Source organism: Hyaena hyaena, unplaced genomic scaffold (assembly GCF_003009895.1).
Source record: "Hyaena hyaena isolate Hyena2069 unplaced genomic scaffold, ASM300989v1 scaffold_191, whole genome shotgun sequence".
NCBI lineage: Eukaryota > Metazoa > Chordata > Mammalia > Carnivora > Hyaenidae > Hyaena > Hyaena hyaena.
The window spans coordinates 982005-1003987 of NW_024080824.1; the positions used below are offsets into that span (position 1 = coordinate 982005).

Sequence of the window (21983 nt, forward strand, 5' to 3'; positions counted from 1 at the left end):
TACTGAAGAGACAATTAGTTCAGTCCCAGCAACGCTGCTTAACACCGACGCTTGAATTGGAACCTTGGGGCTGATTTTCAGAAAGGCCCCTTCTTACCTGAATTCTGCCCTCTTAACCCCCTGCCTGCCTGTGCTCCCAGCGCTCTCTGCCGTCTCTCTGCTTCTCTAACCATCTAACCATCGTTGCCCATAAATACTCTCTTCTGCTTTGCCCTTTCCAAACACCTCCTCCTGCTGCCCACCTGCTTCCCCCTCACGCCCTTCCTAATCAGTAGTTCTCCGTCCCACACATATAGGAATCAGTTGGGGAGCTTTAAAAAAGACTTGCTCCAGGGATGCCTGGGTGGTTCAGTTGGTTAAGCTTCCTACTCTTGATTTCGGCTCAGGTTATGATCTCACAGTTTGTGGGTTCGAGCCCCAGAGCAGGTTCCATCATTTATTCAGTGCGGAGTCTGCGTAGGATACTCTCTATCCCCCTCTCTCTCTGCACCTTCAGTGCTCTCTCTCTGTCTCAAAATAAATAAACTTGAAAAAAAAAAAAAAAAGACTTGCTCTAGGGCCCTAATGCAAAGGCTCTGAGCTAATTGGTCTGGGTATTGGGGTGTTGCTTTTAGCACTCCCTGGGTTATTCTATTGTGCGGCCAAGATTAAGAACTATATCTTAACCACTTCCATGGATCTTTTTGGAACTTCAGCCCTACTAAGAACAAAGTCCCCTGCACCCTTGAGTCATCCTCTCCACCCTTCCTTCACCTACTCACATTAAGGGCAACCAGATCTTCCCATGACATGACCTGCCTCATAACTCCTGTACCAAAGACCACACCCTCTAACTAACCACAAAGCATCAAGGAAGAGTTCTAGTACTTCTCATACCCCATGATCACTTCTGGGGCATTGTTCTGCTTGGAAGGTTAGCTTTTTCTTTTCTTTTTTTCCTTTCTTTCTTTCTTTTTTTTTTAATTGAGTTCTGAGAGAGAGAGAGACAGCGTGAGCAGGGGAGGGGCAGAGAGAGAGGGAGACACAGACTCTGAAACAGGCTCCAGGCTCCGAACTAGTTGTCAGCACAGCGCCCGACACGGGGCCCGAACCCACGAACCGTGAGATCATGACTTGAGCCGAAGTCGGACGCCCAACCCACGGAGCCACCCAGGCGCCCCGAAGGCTGGCTTTTTCTAACACCATTCGTATTCTGTTACTCTGTTATTCATGACCTATTTCAGTTCCTTAGCCCAGAACCTCATGGTCCCTATCTCCAGCCTAGCAGTACCTGCCTCATGGTCTTTATTCCCACTCATTTTGTTCCTGTCAACTTCTCAGACTCAAAGTCACCATTAATCACATTTCTCTGCCCAAAGTTATTCTGGTAACCTTCACATCATCCCGCATTATCTATCTGCCAGCTTAGACATGGTCTGGATTTCACCTTCATTAACGTCTCCACCTGCAAAACTGCACATTTCCAACCACAATATTTGACCTTCCATCTCTCGAACACAAAGGGTATGCAGACCACCTCTGGTTCTGAAGAAAGACCTCTCTCAATCTTCTCTGGGGGCCTGGTCCACAGACCCTCCTCTCTTCTTACCCAGATCTTCAGGGAACTCAACGCCACTCTAAATCTCTTGCCAGCTTGAGCTGCTAAATTTCTGGAAAATTATGAAAATTCTGATTTCCACAGCTAAAGATGACTTCCCCTGAACAAGCCCTCCCACTCTACCTCCAGGTTGTTGAGTTGCTTTGAAAAATCATAAATTAGTGCTTGAGTCCATGCTACTCTCAAGGTGGCTGCCCTAAGCTAAGCCACCTCTCCTTCTCCATACTCCTTTCATTTGTCCCTTCTTGACTCCCCACTTTTCACATAGCGCTCCTTCCAGGTCTCTCCTGCTTTCCCCAAGTCCCTAATTACATGGCAGCCCCTCCATGCTTCACAGTGACCCAACTCCTACTGCACCACTCAAGGGACACTCCCTCAGCTCCTGTCCTTTATTCTTTTTTTTTTTAATGCTTTTTTTAAAAATTTATTTCTGACAGAGAGAGAGAGAGAGAGAGACAGCATGAGCAGGGGAGGGTCAGAGAGAGAGGGAGACACAGAATCTGAAAAGGCTCCAGGCTCTGAGCTAGCTGTCAGCACAGAGCCCAACATGGGGCTCAAACCTATGAACCGTGAGATCATGACCTGAGCCGAAGTCGGATGCTTAACCAACTGAGACACCCAGGCGCCCCATGTCCTTTACTCTTCAAACCGTTTATTTCAACCTCTCTTCACCCCGCCTGGGTTCTGATGGAAAGGAGCTCTACTTCCTTGTTTGTGCTTTAATCCAACTGCTGTACCCTGTGCATTTCCAGCACAGCAAATGGTGCCCGAAAGTGGGTCTCCCCAGACTTGATATTTTCTTATAGCTACCACTGTGTGCTGGGGATTTCTTCTGAACTGCAGAAACCCTCCTGGGATGTGGAACTGGGTCAGAGATAGGGCTCAGCGGAGCACATTCTCAGGGGATCAGAACTCTACAGTCTGGAAAAAACTGTGGCCCGGTGTCTGGAAGTGAACGTATCTAGAATATTAGTTCCCACTCTTTTATCATATGTGCTTATACTGTCTGTGTGGATGGGAAGCAAAAAAAAAAAAAAAAAAAAAGAAAAGAGAGAGAGACCACCACATCAGTCTCCAGCAACCCTGATGCATCCTTTCATCTCCCCACCCAGCTCTTTGAGTTCGGTAGCCTTGGTGACAATTCCCTGAGTTTTGTTGAGCCCGCAGCAGAAATGGCCTCCTGTAACTTAAAAGCTGTGTTTAACAATTCGGAAGCATTGCTGAGAATTAGGATGCTGGAAGTGAGTGCCGGAGTAAAAGTCAAGGCTGCTGGGAGACAGGGGTTTTGTTCTTTCATGTGCCTTTCAGGTGGGTTTTTCTCCCATGCAAGTGCTCAGAGGATGGGGGAGGGGGTGATGTGCAGGTTGAATTAATGTAGAGAGATAAAGATGCTAAGAACTGTGAAAACCGTTTAGAGGCAATTCTTTGCCCACACAGAGAGGTCGCGTCTATTATAAAGATTGAGTTGGGCCACAGATCAGTTTTTCTGTTTCCCTTCTCTTCCGGTGATGAAAGTAATAATATTGGTGTTTTCCTCCCATTATTTGAGACTTAAATCCCATATAAAAAGACCAGAAATTAGGGACTCCTGGGTGGCTCAGTTGGTTAAGCGTCTGACTTTGGTTCAGGTCATGATCTCGTAGTTCGTGGGTTCAAGCCCCACATTGGACTCTGTGCTGACAGCTGAGAGCCTGGAGCCTGCTTTGGATTCCGTGTCTCCCTCTCTCTCAGTCCTCCCCCACCCCACCATTCGCACTCTGCCCCTCTTTCTCAAAAATAAACATGAAAAAATTTTTTAAAAGACCAGAAATTAATAGAGAACAAGATTGTATTTGGGTAAGTTTTAAAACACTCAGGGAGAAACGCACGTGGAAATAAGTCATATAGGTCCCGCTGACCTGAAGGTACAATTTCTAAGATTTTCCCTTTGTAATAAAGAGATTTATACTAACCCTAAGATTCAGAACCTTAAAAAAAAGAGTTATTTGTATACATTATGGGCCACATGTGATGTTTCTGGAATTTCTGACAAATGAATTTCTGACCAAAATAAGTGAATTAACATAAGCCGGCTCTTTTCATGTAGTCATTTGGCATAGAGAAGAGCCTTCTTTGGATTTCTTCAGCTTTCACATACCCTGATTCAGGCTGTGGTCTAGTATAGAAACTCTGAATGCTCATATTGTGTGGAAAAGAAGAGAAAATGAAAGAAATACTGAAAATGAAAGGAAGTAGGAAGTCTAGTTGAGGGCTGTGTGATACTCAGTATCTTGGGTGCAGCTGTAGACACTATCCTGGAAAAGCTCTTATTTTCATCCTGGCACCTGGTGCCTTCCAGTGTCCTTCTGATGCCCCCTCCTGCAGCTCTGACCCCACAGAACGCAGCACACCTCAAGCCTGCCTCTTCTGGGCTTATGAAGGCTGGCCCTGTATTGAATTGGGCCCCTTAGCCTTCTCTTTTCTTTCAATTCCTTCAGACAACCTCAAAACTAGTGTGACCCATGTTTCAGGATGCTGGTCTATGCAATTAAATTAATATATTTGTACATGTAACACAAGCATTAGATAACATCGAAAAATGTATTAAAGCTTACACATGTATTTTCCTTTCTCTTTTCTTGTTTTTCTTTCTGCCTAGTGTGTAGAAGGAGTGTAGTATGATAGGGAAGCTTGGGTGAGGCAGGCTAACTCGATTGGTTCTGTCCTTCCTCAAGTCTGTGGCTCTAGTCATTGAACTTGACCTCTTTAACAGTCATTTGCTGTACATGAGGGACCCTTACAAGATTCAAGGAGATCAAAGTTATTAAATTTCCAAGCACAAAACATATATTTGATGATGTTCATTATCCCTAGATGGGCATTTAGGTATAATGGTATTTTAAAGATAATGGCTCAATGAAGATATTAAATCTAATTATGATGTGATTGTGGGGTGAGTTTCAGGTTTGTTGTCACGCTAGTTGGTCAGCCATTTAGGGACAGGGATCTTTTGGGTGAATCTAAATTTACTGAGCCTTTATTACCTTCTCTTGAGACTGGGCCCTGGCCCTACCATATATTTTGGAAATGACCTGCCACATTGAATTTATTTTTTTTGAGAGAGAGAAAGAAAAGAGAGAGAAGATAAAAATTGTGGTAGGCAGTATAAAGGCCCCCAAAGATAACTGTACACAATGTTCAGAACCTATAAATACATTGCCTTACATGGCAAAAAGGACTTCACAAATATGATTAAGGGTATGAGCTTCGAGGTGAAGATATTATCCTGGATTTTCTGGGTGAGTCTAATCTAATTACATGGTACTTAACAATGGGGAACTTCAGGGGCGCCTGGGTGGCTCAGTCGGTTTAGTGTCCGACTTCGGTTCAGGTCATGGTCTCGAGGTTTGTAAGTTAGGTTTGTGAGTTTGAGCCCCCATTGAGCTTACTGCTGCTCTCAGCACAGAGCCTGCTTTGGATCTTTTGTTTGTCTCTCTGCCATTCCCCTGTTTGTGCTCTGTCTCCCTCAAAAAATAATAAACCATTAAAATATGCTTAAATGGTTTATTTATTATTGAGAGAGAGAGAGAGACAGAGCATGAGCATGAACAGGGGAGGGACAGAGACAGGGGGAGACACAGAATCCCAAGCAGGCCCCAGGCTCTGAGCTGTCAGCACAGAGCCTGACATGGGACTTGAACCTGCCGACCAGGAGATCATGACTTGAGCCAAAATAAGATGCTTAACCGACTGAGACACCTGGTGCCCCGATAAATAAAACATTTTAAAAACTTTTTTTAAAAAGTAGAAAACTTCTCTCAGCTGTAGTTGAAGGGAGCTATAACTGTGGAGGAGAGAGCAGAGAAATGTGCCATTGGTGACTTTGAAGATGAAGGAACGTGACCCTGAGCCAAAGAATGTAGTCAACCTCTGGGAGGTAGAAAAGACAAAAAAGCAAATTCTCCCCTAGAGACTTCAAAAAGAAAGGCAGCCTTACTAACACCTTGACTTTACCCCCAGTGGGTCTGGTGGTCAGACTTTTGATCTACACAACCGCAGGGTAGTAAATTTGTATTGTCTAGAGTCATTAGGCTTATAGTAATTTCTTACTGCGAAATTCCTTACTTCTTACTGCGAAGAGAAACTTATATAGAAATTAAAGAGTAAATGTTCAGTGGTGAAAATAAGTGCAAGATGACGTCAGAGGTTCTAGAACAACCTACAAAGTCCTATTGCTAATTACAGAGATGTGAGAGATCATCTTTTCCTTAGATGTACACGAAGAGGTGGACAAGGAACACTGTGACTGCCTTAAGTGCCACACTTCGGCTTTTTGCTTTAAAAGTGTCACAGGGTGCCCTGACTGGGCATGCTGGAAGCGACAGCTTAGGCCAAGCATCAGTGGCGGCGGCAGCTGCGGGAGCAGCGAGGGAGCCCCGGAAACCCAGTGACTTGATGGGAAATGTTTGCATAGGGTCACGGGAGCCCAGCCTTGTTATTATGAGGATGAAGTCCCGCAGACACACTCAGTGGGGGGAGCCCAGCACCCGGTGTGAGCACAGGAAGAATAGGTGGCAGACCGAGACGGTGGTGACCCGAGCAGGTGGGAGAGGTGGCCGACACTTGGAGGTGCGCCACCAGGCCCTGCAGCCAGTGGCCCGCAGGCCACAGGAGGAGTCAGCACGTGGGCAGAGAGCAGCTTGGCGACGAGCTGGCAGGATGCGGCAGAGACGGGCTCTCCGTGGCCTCTGCCCGGGAATCATGCAGGCCCGCCGCAGCTGGGGGAGCGACAGTGGAGAAAGCCTCGGTAGCAAAAAGAGGAATTTCTCATCCCCAGGGACAAGGGCAGGTCTCCACAAGGAAGTAAAGAATTAATGGAGCAAGGCAGGTTCCACAAAGTCTGAATGGAGATGTGATTTTTTTCTTAAACACAAGCCTGCACGGCTCTGGAGGGTTGGTCTTTTGAGGCTGAGCCCATGGGCAGGCTGGAGGTATGCTGAGTTTAGGCCTTCGAGGCCCCTGGCCCCACGTGGTACAAACGTGGTGAAGGCCGGGCACGGGTCTTGAACTGCACAACTCCGTCTCCAGTGCTTGGTCTGATGGCTGGGGACAGAGCAGGGAGTGTGGGTCCCTGTCTGCAAAGTGGCGCAGCCAACTGGGGCTGACAATCTGGGGCGTAGAAGGCGCACCTGCTCAGGTTCCCAGCGCCTTCTCAATCTTCCCCCCCCCCCCCCCCCCCCCCCCCCCCCCCCCCCCCCCCCCCCCCCCCCCCCCCCCCGCCCCGGCTCCTCCTGGGCAGCAGCATCAAGCACAGCCCCACTCCGGGCTTTCTGTTTCCACCAAGAGTAAAGAGTGCACAGACAAACCGCAGCCACACAGTACAGAGAACAAAGCCAGACAACATAAAACAAAGCCTTGATTTAACCTCCTTCCAACCTTCTCTTCCAGAAGAAATTGTAATGCTTATATGAACTCCAAGTTAAATCGTTTGCTCTCTCCTTTCTCTCGCAGATAAGATTTCTAATAAGAAAAGGAAAGTAATGCCAAGAAGGCACAGTCTCGAAAACAGAGAGGGGTGGGGGAGGCGAAAGCTACGAAGATCACTTCTTGAGGAACTGGAGGCTAAAACCAGCGTCTCCAACAAAGGAAGGGGGTATGGATGGTTGGGAGCCTTGGGGAGAGAAGTCAGGCAGGTTCCTGAGCGAGAGGAGGGTGAGCACAGAGTGTGGAGAGCAGAGCCTGGGCGTTCCTGGCATAGTCCCCTCCCCTGGGGAGAGACTTCTCACATTCTTAAACAAGCACTTCAGGCATCTCCAATGCCTGCAGCTCTGTCGCCTGGGGGCTCTCCTGTGCGTTCCTTGTGAGACTGACACTGAAGTGGCCTGGAGGCAGATGTGGTCTAACCCCAGCAATAATGCAGCACAAAACATTCTGGGGTTAGGAAAACCGGAGTGCGGGAGCTCTAAGGCTCCTTCTACTCGCCTTGCCCTGTGATGCCTTAATGAGAGCGGATCCTCAGGGCTAAGAGCCTGAGGGAGTTCTGGGTACAGGCCAGAGGTGCTCCCTTTGTACGGACGCACAGGCCTTTAAAACAGCTTAGATTTATTGTGGCTCTTAAGTGGCGCAGGCTAATGGCTTGGCATGGATAATGTCTTGGTTTAATTGGTAATTGTGCAAGCCGCTTGTTTCTACTGTGGAATCCCTTGTCCCTGCCTTTCGAGCGATCCTTCACAGGCCCCCTGAATCAATACAGCTCTCACTCAGGGCCACTGGAAAGCCTGCGCTGGGCAGCCACTGAGCTGGGGACGGAGCCGTCTACAGGATCGCTGGGATCCCGGGGGGCATGGACTCCCGCACAGGGGCCTGCTCCTCACAACTGGGGCCTTGCGTGTGTTCCTGCGGAGAGGTGGGCTAGCGACACCTGTGCCAGTAATATGACTCCTGAGAGAGGCTTTTCAAGGTTCGATTGCAGGGTTGGAGATAGAAGTGACAAAGGAAGTCAGGAAGCGACCCCTTCTTATAGAAAGAAGCAGAGCAAGCTCATCAAAGCAACAGGTGGTCAGTCACCCAGAGCCAAAACAAGGCCCTCAGGTCGGAGTGTCGCCGAGAGTCAAGAGCAGAGGATGACCTTTGCAAAGGAAGGCGACATTTAGATCTCTGAGAACAAAGAGCCTAGGTGATCCTGATTCCTACTATGGCATCTCTTTCCAAGGTCACTATATTTTTCTTAAGCCTAACTAAGTCTTCTCTTGACCTTAAATGTATTTTGTGCTTGCTCTCTTTTAAGGTGTGCAAAACACCGTAACCTGTGATCCAAAGCAACTGTCTGGAAGCTGCCTTAGAGCTGAGCACATGCTGTTGGGGTTACACATTTACATGGTGATCTCCCCTCCATGAGTGGTATAAGGCAGGGCCAGGGACTGACTCAAACTGTGTGTCCCAGAGCCAGACAGGCTTCTCCGCAGGACCTGTGTGTGTTTGATGTTGAATGAATGCTCTCAGGAAGATTAAGGAGAGGGAAGCATTTAGCTGTAAAGCTATATCTTATTGATTCGTACATTTGTTATTTTTATGTCCTCTTATGTGTATCATATATATAATAAAATGATTTCATGCAGAAGGAATGCAGAAAATCAAGCTTTTTGAAATACAAGTTACAGCATATTTTTAAGTGAGATCTGCTATGTAATATATCTGAAATTGTAACACTTAAGACCGTAACAATAGGAACACAAGCCTGACCAGTGTATCAAGTGGGCTTGCTTCTTCTCCCTCCTGATACAAAATGTATATAATTGACCTTTGAAGAATCTGAGAGTGATGGGCACCAACCCCCGTGCAACTGACAATCTGCATATAGCTTTTGACTCCCCCCAAAGCTAACTACTGTTGACTTGGAAGCCTTACCAGTAACATAAATAGCCGATTAATGCATATTTTGCATGTTATATGCTTTCCACACTGTATTCTTACAACAAAGTAGCTAGGGAAAAGAAAATGTTATTAAGAAAATCATAAGAGAAAATACACATACAGTATTGTTCAACATTTGTCCAAAACTAATCGGTAGGAGAACACCTGCAGTTCAAGTGCGTGTTGCTCAAGCGTCAGCTGTATATGGAATTTGCTCTATGTGTTAAGTCATTTCTGACTCATGTCGCTGTCGATGACTTTAGTTTCCAAAGACTAGTTTAATTTATTGATGACAATATCTTTAATTCGCACTTTAATATTTTCAATTTGTGCTTTAGTTCTTGTCTTCTTTATTTTGTTATCTTTCCTTGAGGTCAAACATCCTGAGTCTGATATTAGTCGCTACATTTCAGGGAACATTAAATTTAAGATTCGTAAGGATTTTTCTTACTGAATCATTTATTCCAGAGCTGATTTCTCCCAGAGGCAGCAGTGAAGAGCCAGTGGTCTCCAAAATGGCACTCACACACCCCAAGCCCACTGAACTTTTGGGGCAAAAAAAGATAATAAGACCTCTGTGTTTATTTGTCTTAGCTCATATGTGGATTTTATAATGTAATATAGTAACATACTGATGTGTTAATATAGGCATGTCATCTATAAGGAAACAAAATGCATGCTCAATGTTTTGACTATAGGTGTATGCAATCAAACGTGTTTGGAGAGAGGCCTCTGCTTTAGGCATGAGTACATTCCAGTTGGCAGTTTATCTTTCACCAGGGTTCATGCCTAATCAAAGAGGACAAAAAAGTGAGGTTCCTCCCAGCTCGGTGCAGCAGCTTCGTTTGTATCAGAGAGCTTAAGAATGTGGAAGTGTGTTCTCTGGCTCCCTGATCTTTAAAATGGCATTTTACTTGGTACTTTCCCTCAAAAAAAAAAAAAAAAAAGGCTCAAGCCAGCCCAGTCTTTTTCCACTAGTGAGAACTCTAAACATGACTTCTGAGATCAAGGCCGAAGAAACCAAGGACTGAGCCTTATTCTTGGGCTGACTCCAACCCAGACTTTGCACTGAAATGTGGTATTAGATTTCTTGACTTCAAGGTCATGGCCAATAGGCAGTTGAGGGTTTTTTCAATGGTCCTCCCCGCCAAGAAAACTGATAATGTTCTCCATATCCTCTGGCAATCTATGTTGATTGTAGGAATGGGGTGTGGATTATACATTGTTGGGTACAATTTCCTCCCAGAATACAATGCATCTTCTTTTAGACATCCCAGGGAGATAATTTGGACATAATGAAGATCTATAGTAATCAGATAATTACTATCGATTGCTCTTTAGACGTCTTGATGAGGTAATTAGGGTGTACTGGAAAGAAGCTAGAACTGATTGATTGGCATGACTGTAATCTCAAAGATTTCTAATTATGTTTCCTTTCTTCTAATGGCTTATAAACAAACATCATTTTAGCTTTAGAATTTGTCAGGTGCCAGGTTCACTGGGAACATCAGCTTTCTCTATTATGCTAACTAGACACAGAACAGGATCAACATAAGCTCATTATGCCTTGCTGCCGAAGCAGAAGAAACTGCAATTAACCCTCACTTTTCTCTTTCCTCTTCATTTCCACATGGCCAGATTCTTGTGGAGGAATGGAGGGTGACGTGCTTCACAAGGAACGTGTGCAATGCTGGGTTGGTTAGATCGGTATGACTTAGTGGGGACCCTCGGAGCCTACCGAGCTGTGGGCACAGCAGCGCCAGGGCACAACATATGTGTCCCGGTAGAAGACTGACTGGTTGAGAGTTGGCTGGCTGCTCAGACTCCTGTCACAAGTAATAGCTACTCATCAGCCAGCAAGGTTGAATACTCTCAATATAAATATTCTGAAGCAGCTGGACCATGCCCGTCTCTCTTCTCGATGTGCTATTGCCTCATCTCTTCCATTAAACACTAATTAGAGGAATCCATGTCTGAGACCATTTTCCACATTATCCTAATATTTCCTACACCTTAGAGGACCTTTCAGCATCTTTGGTTGTTCAGAATAGTGGTCTGGCTCAAAGATGATGGATGCTAAGAACCACTACGAAGCAGCTATGAATGAGCTATTTACGTTTAATCAATGATGTTGGTAAGCTCTACACTTACAGGCTCCATGTGAGTGGCTTAGAATTCATTCAACAAATGCAAAGTGGATGTATTTCTGGGTATAAGGCAATCTGGTTCCCATCCTCACAATTTTCCACTGTTACCCATCTGCGCTCGGTACCCCGGTAGATGCCCCAATACGTGCCTGTGTGGAAGGACCTGAATGAGCCCCTGTGTTATTGAATGCCATGCTTTCAACTGCAACGTCACCAAAAAAGCAGATAGTGTTTTGCTTTTATATTTTATAAACTCCATTATTTTCCTGAACCCGAAAGAGAGAAAGAAAGAAAGAAAGAAAGAAAGAAAGAAAGAAAGAAAGAAAGAGAGAGAGAGAGAGAGAAAGAGAGAAAGAAAGAGAAAGGTCACAAATTGCCTACACATGTGTGTCACTAAAACTTTTAAAGCATGTGAGGAGCAAAGTACACAGGATGGTGCCAACCACAGAAACTCAGGATATTTTGTTCATCGGTAACTTACGGTTTGCTGCCGTTTGGATAATAGCAGCTGTACTCGGAAATGCTTCGTTAACTCCCATTAGCTTGTTTGAGGAATGGAAGTAGATTTAGAATTTGTCTTCATGTTACATCTTTATAGTATAAGTAAAGTTACATAGCGAATTTTTTGATCAGCCACAATTCTTGAAAAATGAGGTATTCTTTTCCAAATTTAATCTGAATAACTCTTTAGTTCAATATTTGGTGCTGATAGACTTTCCTAATTTGTATCAGTATATTTTCCTCCAATAGGACATATAATGAGTGTACATTTTTTTGATAATCAGGAATTGTGCAATGGATAATTTTAAGCAAACATGTTATTATTTCTATAGGTAAAGAAACTATAAAAAATGGAAAAAATGCCCAAGATGAATTCCAGGTCTTTGCTTATTGGCTGTTTTACCAGCTCCAAGACATGTGTTTGTTTTCTAAGGGTTTACCCTTTTCCCTAAAAGTTCGTGGAAAATCTACCTACTTTGACTGTTTATCTGTATTCCTACCTGTTATTTCTTCAGTTTGGAGTTCTTCCTATTTGGGGCTCTGATTGTTATTTTCCAGGATTTGATTAACTCTTCCACTGTCTGTCGGGATGTGCAGCCTGTACTGAATGTGCTTCACAACATGTAATGTAGATTGTTGATGGTCAGGCGGATCCAGTCACCTGCAAACTGGCAGGGGCTTCACTTAGAGGGTCTCCAGGCTGCAGAAAAGGGAATCTGCACAGCTAGTTGGGGGTGAGGGGGGGCGGTGAGGAAACGTACACATGTGATGAGAGGGCTGGCCAGCGGAAGGCATACGATTCAGTAATTGGCTTTTGACTCTGGGCTTGTCATTGTAGGAGGTGTTGCAGCTTGAGAGACAGATGGGAGGGCAGCTCCTAGAAGAACCTAAGGCTCTTCATTTTAAAGGCAGCACCCACAACCTACGCCTGTCGATTCACGATATCACCCATTCCCTCTGGAAAAGCAAATTGCTGGCAAAATATCAGGTAAGGTTCCCCAGCTGAACCAAAGGATTGGAGACAGCTCCAAGAAAGAAGTCTGGAGGCGCCTGGGTGGCTCAGTTGGATACGTGTCTTACCCGGTGTCTTATCCAGTGTTTCGGCTCCGGTCATGATCTCACGGTTCATAAGTTGAGTCCCGTGTCAGGCTGTGTGCTGACCGCCTGGTGTCTGCCTGAGATTCTCTCTCTGTCTCTCTGTCTCTCTGTCTCTCTCAAAAATAAATAAATATATAAAAAAGGAAAAAGTCTAAAGTTATTTAGAAATAGCCTATTCTTTTCCTTGAAATTAATCCTGCATTGGTAATTGTTTCTCCAAAATGGTTTAGAGTTATCTGAGATTTTTGAAAAATACTATAGACTATTTGAAAGAATTTTTTTTGTATTTCTCCTGCAAATAATTGTACTATTATTGTTGTATTTTTAGTAAAAAGGACTTCCAAGTCCATCATTTTAATTAATTTTCAGAATAAATGCCAACATTGAATTGACAAAAACAGCCTCAACAATGCCTTTATGAGGAAAAACAGAAGAACAGTGTTATCCCACGTGACAAAAATTAGGCCTCAGCCTTGCTGGGAGAATACACTTACATTGAAAACTTGGAAGGAATACCAATTTGGAAATTGAAATAGCACCCGAAAATAAAATGTGGTCAGGATTTTATAAAATGATAGCATAAAAATACTGATCTAAAACCTCACTGTGTGGACAGGTGGGAAGAGCGGAAGCCTCTCCAAGGGTTGTTCACCCGCCCCCGCCCGGCCCCATCTTTGAGCCTGAGCTCCCCAGAGGCTGTGCAACATGACCTCTAGCCTCATTCCCAGTCCCAGGAGATGCAGGCACAGCTGGGTAATCTGTGAGTCCGTGTCTACACACACGCAAATCCAGTCCCACACCCCAGCACTGCAGGGAAACTGGGTGCAACTTCCTGATAGAAGTCAGTGAACATACTTAGAGTGAAGGGAAGATTTCTAGTCCGTTCTTACTCTCATGTATCTAGTACTTAACTATAAATTGTGGGAAACAAACTTCTTAGCTTGCTAACAGTCTGAAACTTTCATAGGGGGTGCATACCAGACTCTTCTATATAACTCAGCACTTGGTAGGGGGATCAAGCTTTTGACTTTCTCATTAAATATCTTCCTTTGCTTTCTTCTCTCTCTTATTTTGCAACTGCCATAAAACCCCAGAAATCTTTCCTTTCTAGGAATTGTATCCTTTGTGCCATCATAATGGAAAATACTATTTTAATAATAATGATAATCTCCTATTAGTTCAAGCAAAGCCTTGAACTGGCTGAATTTTTAACATCTGCCAGACACTAGTGCACTTTGGTTTAGCTCATTCCACCCCGGCAGGTCTATAATTAGGTTACTCTTTTGCTTACCTTTTCAAAGATAAGGAAACTGAGGCATGGAAAGGTTTACTTACCCCATGTCACCAAGTAGGCAAGGGGAGAATGTTCTCATTTGTCCTGAATTTGGCTCCAGAGCCTCAGTTCTTCACCACCATTGACCCTGCCCCCGACAGCCTTTTTTTTTTTTTTTTTTTTGTATCAACCTTTTCCTTAATGGAAACAAGATTCTAGGATGGGCTCTTTAAGGTGGTCTAGAAGTTTAGAAAATTTATGTCTGTTAGAGGCTTGGCGCTTTTTAGGCCAAGGATTTTCTGTGGCAGCTAACCGGGAGCCCGCAGTTTCCGGCTTGCAGGGAGTTCTGACTTTCCCCTGTCCTGTGCAGAGGGGGCATATCGGCGTGAAAGGGAACTAGATCAGTGCTTTACCCTTTAGACTTTCTTTGCTTTTCTCCAGAATACCACAGCAGGGATTCCTTTTAATGAGCAATGACTGTAGTGTGTAGGTTTTATTTTGGGAATGTGCTAAACTTTTGAAAAAATCACTTACAGCGGTTTCTTTTGTAAATGACAGAGAAGTGGCAGACTGGTTAGGTAAATGGATTCTGGAGGCTGAGTCCCTGGGTTCGTATCTCAACTCTGCCACTTAGTAGCTGTGGGACTGGAGGGGGGCAAACTTAACATCTCTGGGCCTCAGTTTTGTCATCTGGAAAGCAGGTTGGATTGTCCGTACCCATAAATAAGCCTGTGGTGAGGGTTCGATCAGGTAACTTAGAATCCTGAGGAAAGTACTTGGTAGTGCAGTGTCTGAGAGTCACTTTCAGTATCAGCCCCTCACTGGTGGTTAACGTTTGTATATCCATTAGGAAATTCCTTTTTATCATATCTGGAGCGGGTCTCAAAGGAACCTCCACTGCACCTTCACCCTGGAAAGATTTAGCCTGAACACAGTGGAGCTGGTTTGCAAACTCTGCGTGCGACAGGTGGAAGGAGAAGGGCAGATCTTCCAGCTCAACTGCACCGTGTCAGACGTAAGTAGCCCTGGCTGCCTCCGAAACGAGGGGCAGAGGGCGACTTTGGGGGGGATGTGGAGGATAATGGTATCTTAGCACAGGCCATGTGGAAAGTCCTGAAAAGCTTCCTATAGGTGCTGTTTATTAATAGAATACTATTTTTAATGAACACAGGGAGCCAGATATATAAAAGAATATAACAGGAAATCCTTTTTGAGAAAGAAGTCTTTTATATTTGGTGACATGAATTTAGGGATCGTGTTCTACCTTTTTACAACAGATCTGAATTTCAGGTGTAGGTTTAATCTAAGCAGCGTGTGCACAGAGTCACTTTTCCCAGAGCGTCCCCTCCCCTCAGTGCGCCATACTCTCTCTCCCGGACCTCCTCCTGAACCTGAGAAACCCTGCTCTGCGGAGGAACAAAGGAGAAGGAATGAGGCACATGGTCAGAAGGCCGCGTTTCCTGGGGCCTCGGGGAGCCCAGCTCCGCGCTGCTTGTTGAACCACAAAGCGCAGGACTGTCGTATTTTTAAAACTACGGCGGGACAAGCTGTGATTTAAAAGACGCCTTCGGCCCGGCTGTGGCCGGCAAGGCGACGACGGAAATGTGGCCCTGCGCCCCGTGTCGCGCGCCCCGCGTCGTCCTGAGGGCTGCCTGCCCTGGCAACCCGGGCCCGCGGCCGTCACTTCCCGCCGTAGTTTCGGGAGACTTTTGACTCCTAACCAACTTTAGTCACAGACCCCGCTGACATTCATCAGGGATGATCTCGGTGTCAGGGCGCCATGGCAACCGCCCGGCCCTCAGGTGCGCAGGCCCGGCCTCCCGGGCACACAGCGCCACCCCTGCTGGCTCCGGAGGGTGTTTTCACTTTCCGGGCCCAGCGGGTCTGCAGAGTTCAATAAATACCCAGCTCCGGGGGCAACAAAGGCCGCGGCATTTGGGAGGGGGCGAGGAGGTCTGCTCCTTTGATGCCTGCTTTCAGTGCGAACGTTCGCGGCCTGGCGAAAAGCGGGACGAGGCGCGGCGCGGCCGCGGGGGAGAGCTGTAGGCGCGCCCCTCCCCCCAGGGCCGCCACCCCTCCGGGAAGAGGCAGTTTTGCTTAGTGTGATCGCAGTTGAAGGACTTCCCTCGTCGTTCCACCCCAGAGGAAAGGTGATTTCTTCTGCAACTTGGTGGCGATCGGCTCGGAGAGGCCGGCCCTCCGGTGGCGTCGGAGGCCTTTGCTCGCGCGTGACACACAAGCGCATTTAACCGAGGGCGGGGGGGGGGGGTTGTGTGTGCAGAAATGACTGGAGTCAGATGACTTTGGGGATTATGGGGCACTCTGCTGCTTTCCTTCTGGGTCACCGAGTCCCACCGCTGTGGTTAGCATTTGAATGCGGGCGCATGCGGCCCGCAGAGGGGGACGGCCGCCTAGGGCTGGGTACTGATGTTGAGGAGCAAGAATCAGCTCAGGACAATTGATTCTGGAAAGCCCTGAGCCCCGGATCATCATCAAAAGCTCCAAGCAGGGGTACGCTATGACTGACAAACCGTAACCAAACGGAGAAAAGGCGCCGTTTGCGGTGCCCCCCCCCCCCCCCCCGCGCACGGGGCTCCCACCTAGGGTCACGCAGCTAGCCGCCAGGTGGGCTGGGGATGCTGTGCCCAAGTGCTCTCTTCCAAGAATGAGCTGACTTGCCAGGAATGTGCTGCCCCCGCACCCCCCCCCCAGCCCCCCACCACTCAAGGCAGTCACCAGCAGTCATTTATAAAGCCATGGCCCTTGGCCTCTCTAGTCAGGAAGGACCTGTTGCCCCCCAGGGAGACCAGGCTGTGCTTGACATAGACCGTGGTGATGTCAGGAGCCAGCCAATTGTTCCTCGCCGGGTGCTTTGGCCAGAGATTCCTTAAGGAGAGACAATGCCTTTAGTCTCACAGAGATGGGGTTTCGTAATGAAAATGTCTGAAAGAGTAAAAGTATGGGCATGAATGCATGCCCAAAGGTAAACGACTACAGGTTTTATTTTTTTTCTTCTTAAGAGGGATATGGGCAGAGTAAGAACAGGGAAGCTACCCATCAACACCAGCGGAAAAAAATAGTGTAGAGAGGGAAATTTAACGTCTCTTCAGGCCTTCTGCTTAGTTATAGCTATGGTAGGAAATTCCCAAATGGACAGTTCCATGGGGATGTGGGCAATTCCTTAACTCCTCTTGCCTCAGTTTCCTCATGTGTAAATTGATATAACAGTAGCATGAAGTTTTGGGTCTGTTGTGAGAATAGAAATGAGTGAATGGTGGTAAGTGCACTGAACAGAACTTGGCTCACAGCGCGTGTTCAAGTGATGTTCACCATTACTGTTTCCCCGATGTTAGGATTGCTGAGTTCTTGGGTAAACTCTACCTCTGCAGTCTGTGGCCTCTGTCGTCAAAGTAAACTTGAGATTCCCTTTTTATCAGAATAATAAAGTAAAACCTCAGCTGGCCACTGTAAAAATGAATGGAAAATAAATCTCAATAAGTACAGGGGCGCCTGGGTGGCTTAGTCGGTTAAGCATCCGACTTTCGCTTAGGTCATGATCTCGCGGTTCGTGGGTTCGAGCCCCGCGTCGGGCTCTGTGCTGACTGCCGGCTCAGAGCCTGGAGCCTGTTTCAGTCTGTGTCTCCCTCTCTCTCTGACCCTCCCCTGCTCACGCTGTCTCTCTCTCTCCTAGAAATAACTAAAAAACATTAAAAAAAAAAATCTCAATAAGTACATAAATGAATAGTAGTGCCCAGGGTAAAGAAGAAAGCTTATATCCCCAGGTTGGTTTATCATACCTTGCTTTAGTTCATAGCTTTGAACCCTGGAAAAGGTTTAGGAGGCGGCATTAGTCATCTATTTTGCTAACAGATTTCCAGATAATAATAACAGTTATAATTTCCTACATTTGCGTGAATAATCTTTGTGTACATCACTCTGCTGTACTCATCCACCTACTCTTCAGTTTTCCAGAACCTGTTTAAACAATCATTAGGAAAAGCTAGTTGTTATTTTGTTCTGTTTGTTTTGTTTTGTTTTCAGAGAGAGAGAGCACAAGTGGGGGGAGGCAGTGGCAGAGGTAGAGAGAGAATGTCAAGCAGGCTCCATGCTCAACACAGAGCCCAACACCGGGCTCCATCCCACGCCCCTGGGATTGTGACCTGAGCCGAAATCAAGAGTCAGATGCTCAACTGACTGAGCCAGCCAGGCACCCCAGGAAAATCTTTTTTTTTTTTTTTTTTAATGGCTTTAGGAAGAAGAGTCGGAGTATGGGAGTGAAACGTTATTTCCACCGCACAGTACTGAAAATGTGTGCCGTCACCCACGGCAGCTGTTTGGCTAATGTTGAAAAATCATATGTTTAAGAGCATAATAACATCAGAGACAGATGGTACCAATATCATAAACAATTATTGTAATAAGCATTCGTAAAAGTAAGCTCTACTCTTACCTGTAAGTAAAGGGAGAACTAATACCAACGGAAATTGCTAGAAGAAATCAAAATAAAAATGTAGATGTGTATTTTTCTTGTACCTCCACGGCTGGTGTCAGCCATCTGATAGGAAACACAAGAAATTGTGCCCTGTTGGGCTTATTTCATCCACATAGAAATAAATAGGCCCAGTAGCCAGGGCTGGTGACTCAGATTTGGAAGGCCCACATGAAGTGGTAAAGGTTTTTACAAATCAGGAAAAGGATGACAACATGAATACATGAACAAACACTCCCGAGAGGCCTGCCTGCCTTTCCTTGGCCTTCACTTCAGGATTTAATGGTGAGAAGAGCCAGATTATTAGCCACATTTACCTGGAAGGAAGCGTAACACACTGCTCTGTGAGGTGGGCCTCTGAGAAACTGGCTTTATTCTCTTTCTGTGCTAGGAAAGGTGTTTTCTCTCATTTCACCAAATCTGAATTGAGGAGCATCTGTGTGCAGGGCACTGTGCTGAGGAGCAGAGGGACTCTGGGGATGACAAAAATACCCTCATCTCCAAGAAATTTAAGGAATGGAAAGAAGTAACGCAAAAATATGGCCAACAGGCCTAGAGCAGACATGTGGACCGGGAAAGGGGCTGCAGGAGGTCCAAGTTGGTGACTGGGTGGGTTTGCTCAGGGGAGGCACCCCAACATGTGTTTGGGTCCGGACTTTGAGGGGAAGGGAAAGGGCAGAAGAACTGTCAGAGGTCCGGCCTTTAGAAAGGCACTAGGAGCAGTGAGTGGTCCAGTCTGAGGGGAGTCTGAGTTCCGTCCCGGCAGCCCGAGACTGGGTCGGACTGTGAAGTGGTGGGAGAGCGGGACGCTGGGCCCCGTACTGCGTGTCAGGCCCGGCTCCGTATTACGCAGGCGTCGCCCCGCGGGCCCTTACCACCCGAGGGGGCAGGTGGCACAGATATGCCTCACTGCCTGATTACAAGTAGGGACTCCATGTGGTAGGAGGAATAGTTAAAGCTTCTCAATAAGAGGGAAAAGGAGGAAGGTCAGTGTGGCACTTTAGGAAGATTAGTCTGACAGAATGGCATAGACCACAGGTCATCGGGAAGGAGATGTTGTGGCCACCAGCAAGCGGACTCTCCGGGGACCCAAGTCCGAGCTACACAAAGCACACTCCCTGCTGCTTCTGGTGCAGACTTAGTCTTTGCTGCCAGCAAGGGGCGGTCATATCTGGACATGCGGCGTTTCCTTCTAGGCCCTATTGTTACTCTCCAGATAAGAAGCAAGCAGGATCTCAGCAGGGGTGATGGCACTAAGCTGTGGAAACACCATGTGATTTCTCTTCCCCGCCACCTCCCAACCCATACGTACGTCATTGGGTTTTTTTTGTTGTTGTTTTTTTTGGGTTTTTTTGCCTAATACAAGTGTTGAAGTACTTTGCTTCAGAAATCCCCAACACAAGTCCGTCACCTGCCCCTGGCTCACTCTTCTGGTCCCCTTTGTTTAAGTCCTATGCTCTCGAGGTCAGGATTCCTCTGTCCTCCGGGACCCTTGAAAGGAACTCTGCCCAATGAGGGGAAAGATCTGCAGGCTGCGTCTTCACTAGGAGCAAAGTCCCCCCCCCCTTCACTAGGGGGACTCCAAATCCTGTTTGTTGCTAATGTGTTTCATTCATACCAGCCTTTTAACTGGGATGTGCTGGAGTTAGCACAGAGGAGCCGATGGAACCCTCCGAGTCTGCGTTTGTCAGTTTTTGAGTTTTGAGGCCAAATAGTGTGATGGTGGCCAACCCCACTGAAAAAAAAAAAAAAAAAAAAAAAAAAAAAATATATATATATATATATATATATATATATATATATTTCACTCTAATGTGCCCTCCCGGGCCCTGGATTGACCCTGTGCGGTGGGACTGCACAAGCCTAGCAGTGAGCCTGGGCAGCTGGCCCCGGAGTACAGAACACACTGTCTGCAAACACCGGGGCACACACAGCGGTGATTCCCACCTGGCACAAGCACTTTGGGGGGCTCTGGACAGGGGCGGCCCTGACCCCCCGAGCTGAGCACTCTGCAGGACGCCAGAGACTTCATGACGACTGAAACTGTGGCTAGTTTATCCTCCAGCAACTAATTATGCACACCAAGGAGTTACCTGCTCTGAGAGAGAGAGAGGGAGAGAGAGAGATGACATTTAAAGTAGATTAAGTGGATTTTCTTTTATTGCTTTAAGAGTTCCCAGGCAACATTTGCTTTTGCTTTCCTAACCAGCAGAAGCGATCAGAAAATGATTAGAATTTCTCCTGCAGATGAAATTCAGATTTTGCATTTGTGCTGTTTTATGAGCTGAAACTATTTTAAGAGCCAATTTATGATTTTCTCTCCTAAAATTAGATTGAACAAAAATAAGGGTGTACAGCAATTGGAGGATGCCATTAGCAGCTTGCCCTAAGGCAATCTACTGTGTTCACCATTTTCTTTAAAAAATTAGTCTTAATTTGATCTCCTTTGGAGGAGAGCTGTGTTCCGTGTCATTCAACAAAAGCAGAACTGACTCTTCTTCTGCAGAGGCTAGAGAGAGAATTTACTTGGGCACTTGCCCAGGGCATCCCGCTCCGGGTCAAGACAGTTTCTAGAAGCTCTGAATTCCCAGCTTTCTAATCTCAGATCTGTTCATCCACAAAGAACTGCCCTTTCGAACATTTCTCCCCTCTTGAAATCTAAACCTTCAGGAGGATTGATAGTCCTCTCTCCTCTTTCATCCTGAACAGGATGAGAGAAAAGCCGTTATCAAATCACACCAGAACTTCCACCCAGCCCAGCCTGGAGCAAAAACCTATACGTTCAAGGCTGTGCAAAGTCAGCGCAGAATGTCCCTCTTCTTCTCGGCCAGGTCCCAGCTTTCGGCCAGGAAGAAGCCATTCTTACCAAGAAGAAGAATACGACTCGTTCTCTTCTTATTGCTCAAAGCAAGGCATTATGTCGATTGGTTCAATAAAGATTGCTTTTGTCTTTGGAAATAATGCTGTATTGTCCCTTTGCCTGAACTACAGGAGCCTACGGGCATCGATCTGCCCCTGCTGGACCCAGCGAGCACCATCACCACTGTGACGGGACCCAGCGCGTTCAGCATCCCTCCCCCTATCAGGCAGAAGCTCTGTAGCAGCCTGGACGCCCCGCAGACCAGAGGCCATGACTGGCGGATGCTGGCCCATAAGCTGAACCTGGACAGGTGGGTAGGCCAAGCTCCTGTTCTGTCACAAACAGAGCTCCAGGGCTGATACCCATTAGACTTAGGGCAGCATTTGTTGTTTTCTTTTTCTTTCTTTCTTTTTTTTTTTAATGTTTGTTTATTTTTGAGAGAGAGACAAAGCACGAACTGGGGAGGGTCAGAGAGAGAGGGAGACAGAACCTGAAGCGGGCTCCAGGCTCTGAGCTGTCAGCACAGACCCCGATGAGGGGCTCGAGCCCACGAACCGTGTGATCATGACCTGAGCCGAAGTCGGACGCCTAACCGACTGAGCCCCCCAGGCGCCCCATGTTGTTTT

General features: G+C 46.6%; 1 protein-coding gene across 3 annotated transcripts in view; it reads left to right on the top strand.

The window, feature by feature from the left end:
• UNC5C (unc-5 netrin receptor C) overlaps nucleotides 1-21983 on the top strand; it is a 360161-nt gene that overhangs the window by 330821 nt on the left and 7357 nt on the right. For all 3 annotated transcript variants that reach the window (XM_039241298.1, XM_039241299.1, XM_039241300.1), the window contains 3 exons: nucleotides 12476-12625; nucleotides 14859-15023; nucleotides 21489-21667. In XM_039241298.1, coding sequence (XP_039097229.1) covers nucleotides 12476-12625; nucleotides 14859-15023; nucleotides 21489-21667 — 494 coding nt within the window. The remainder of the gene's footprint in view (nucleotides 1-12475; nucleotides 12626-14858; nucleotides 15024-21488; nucleotides 21668-21983) is intronic.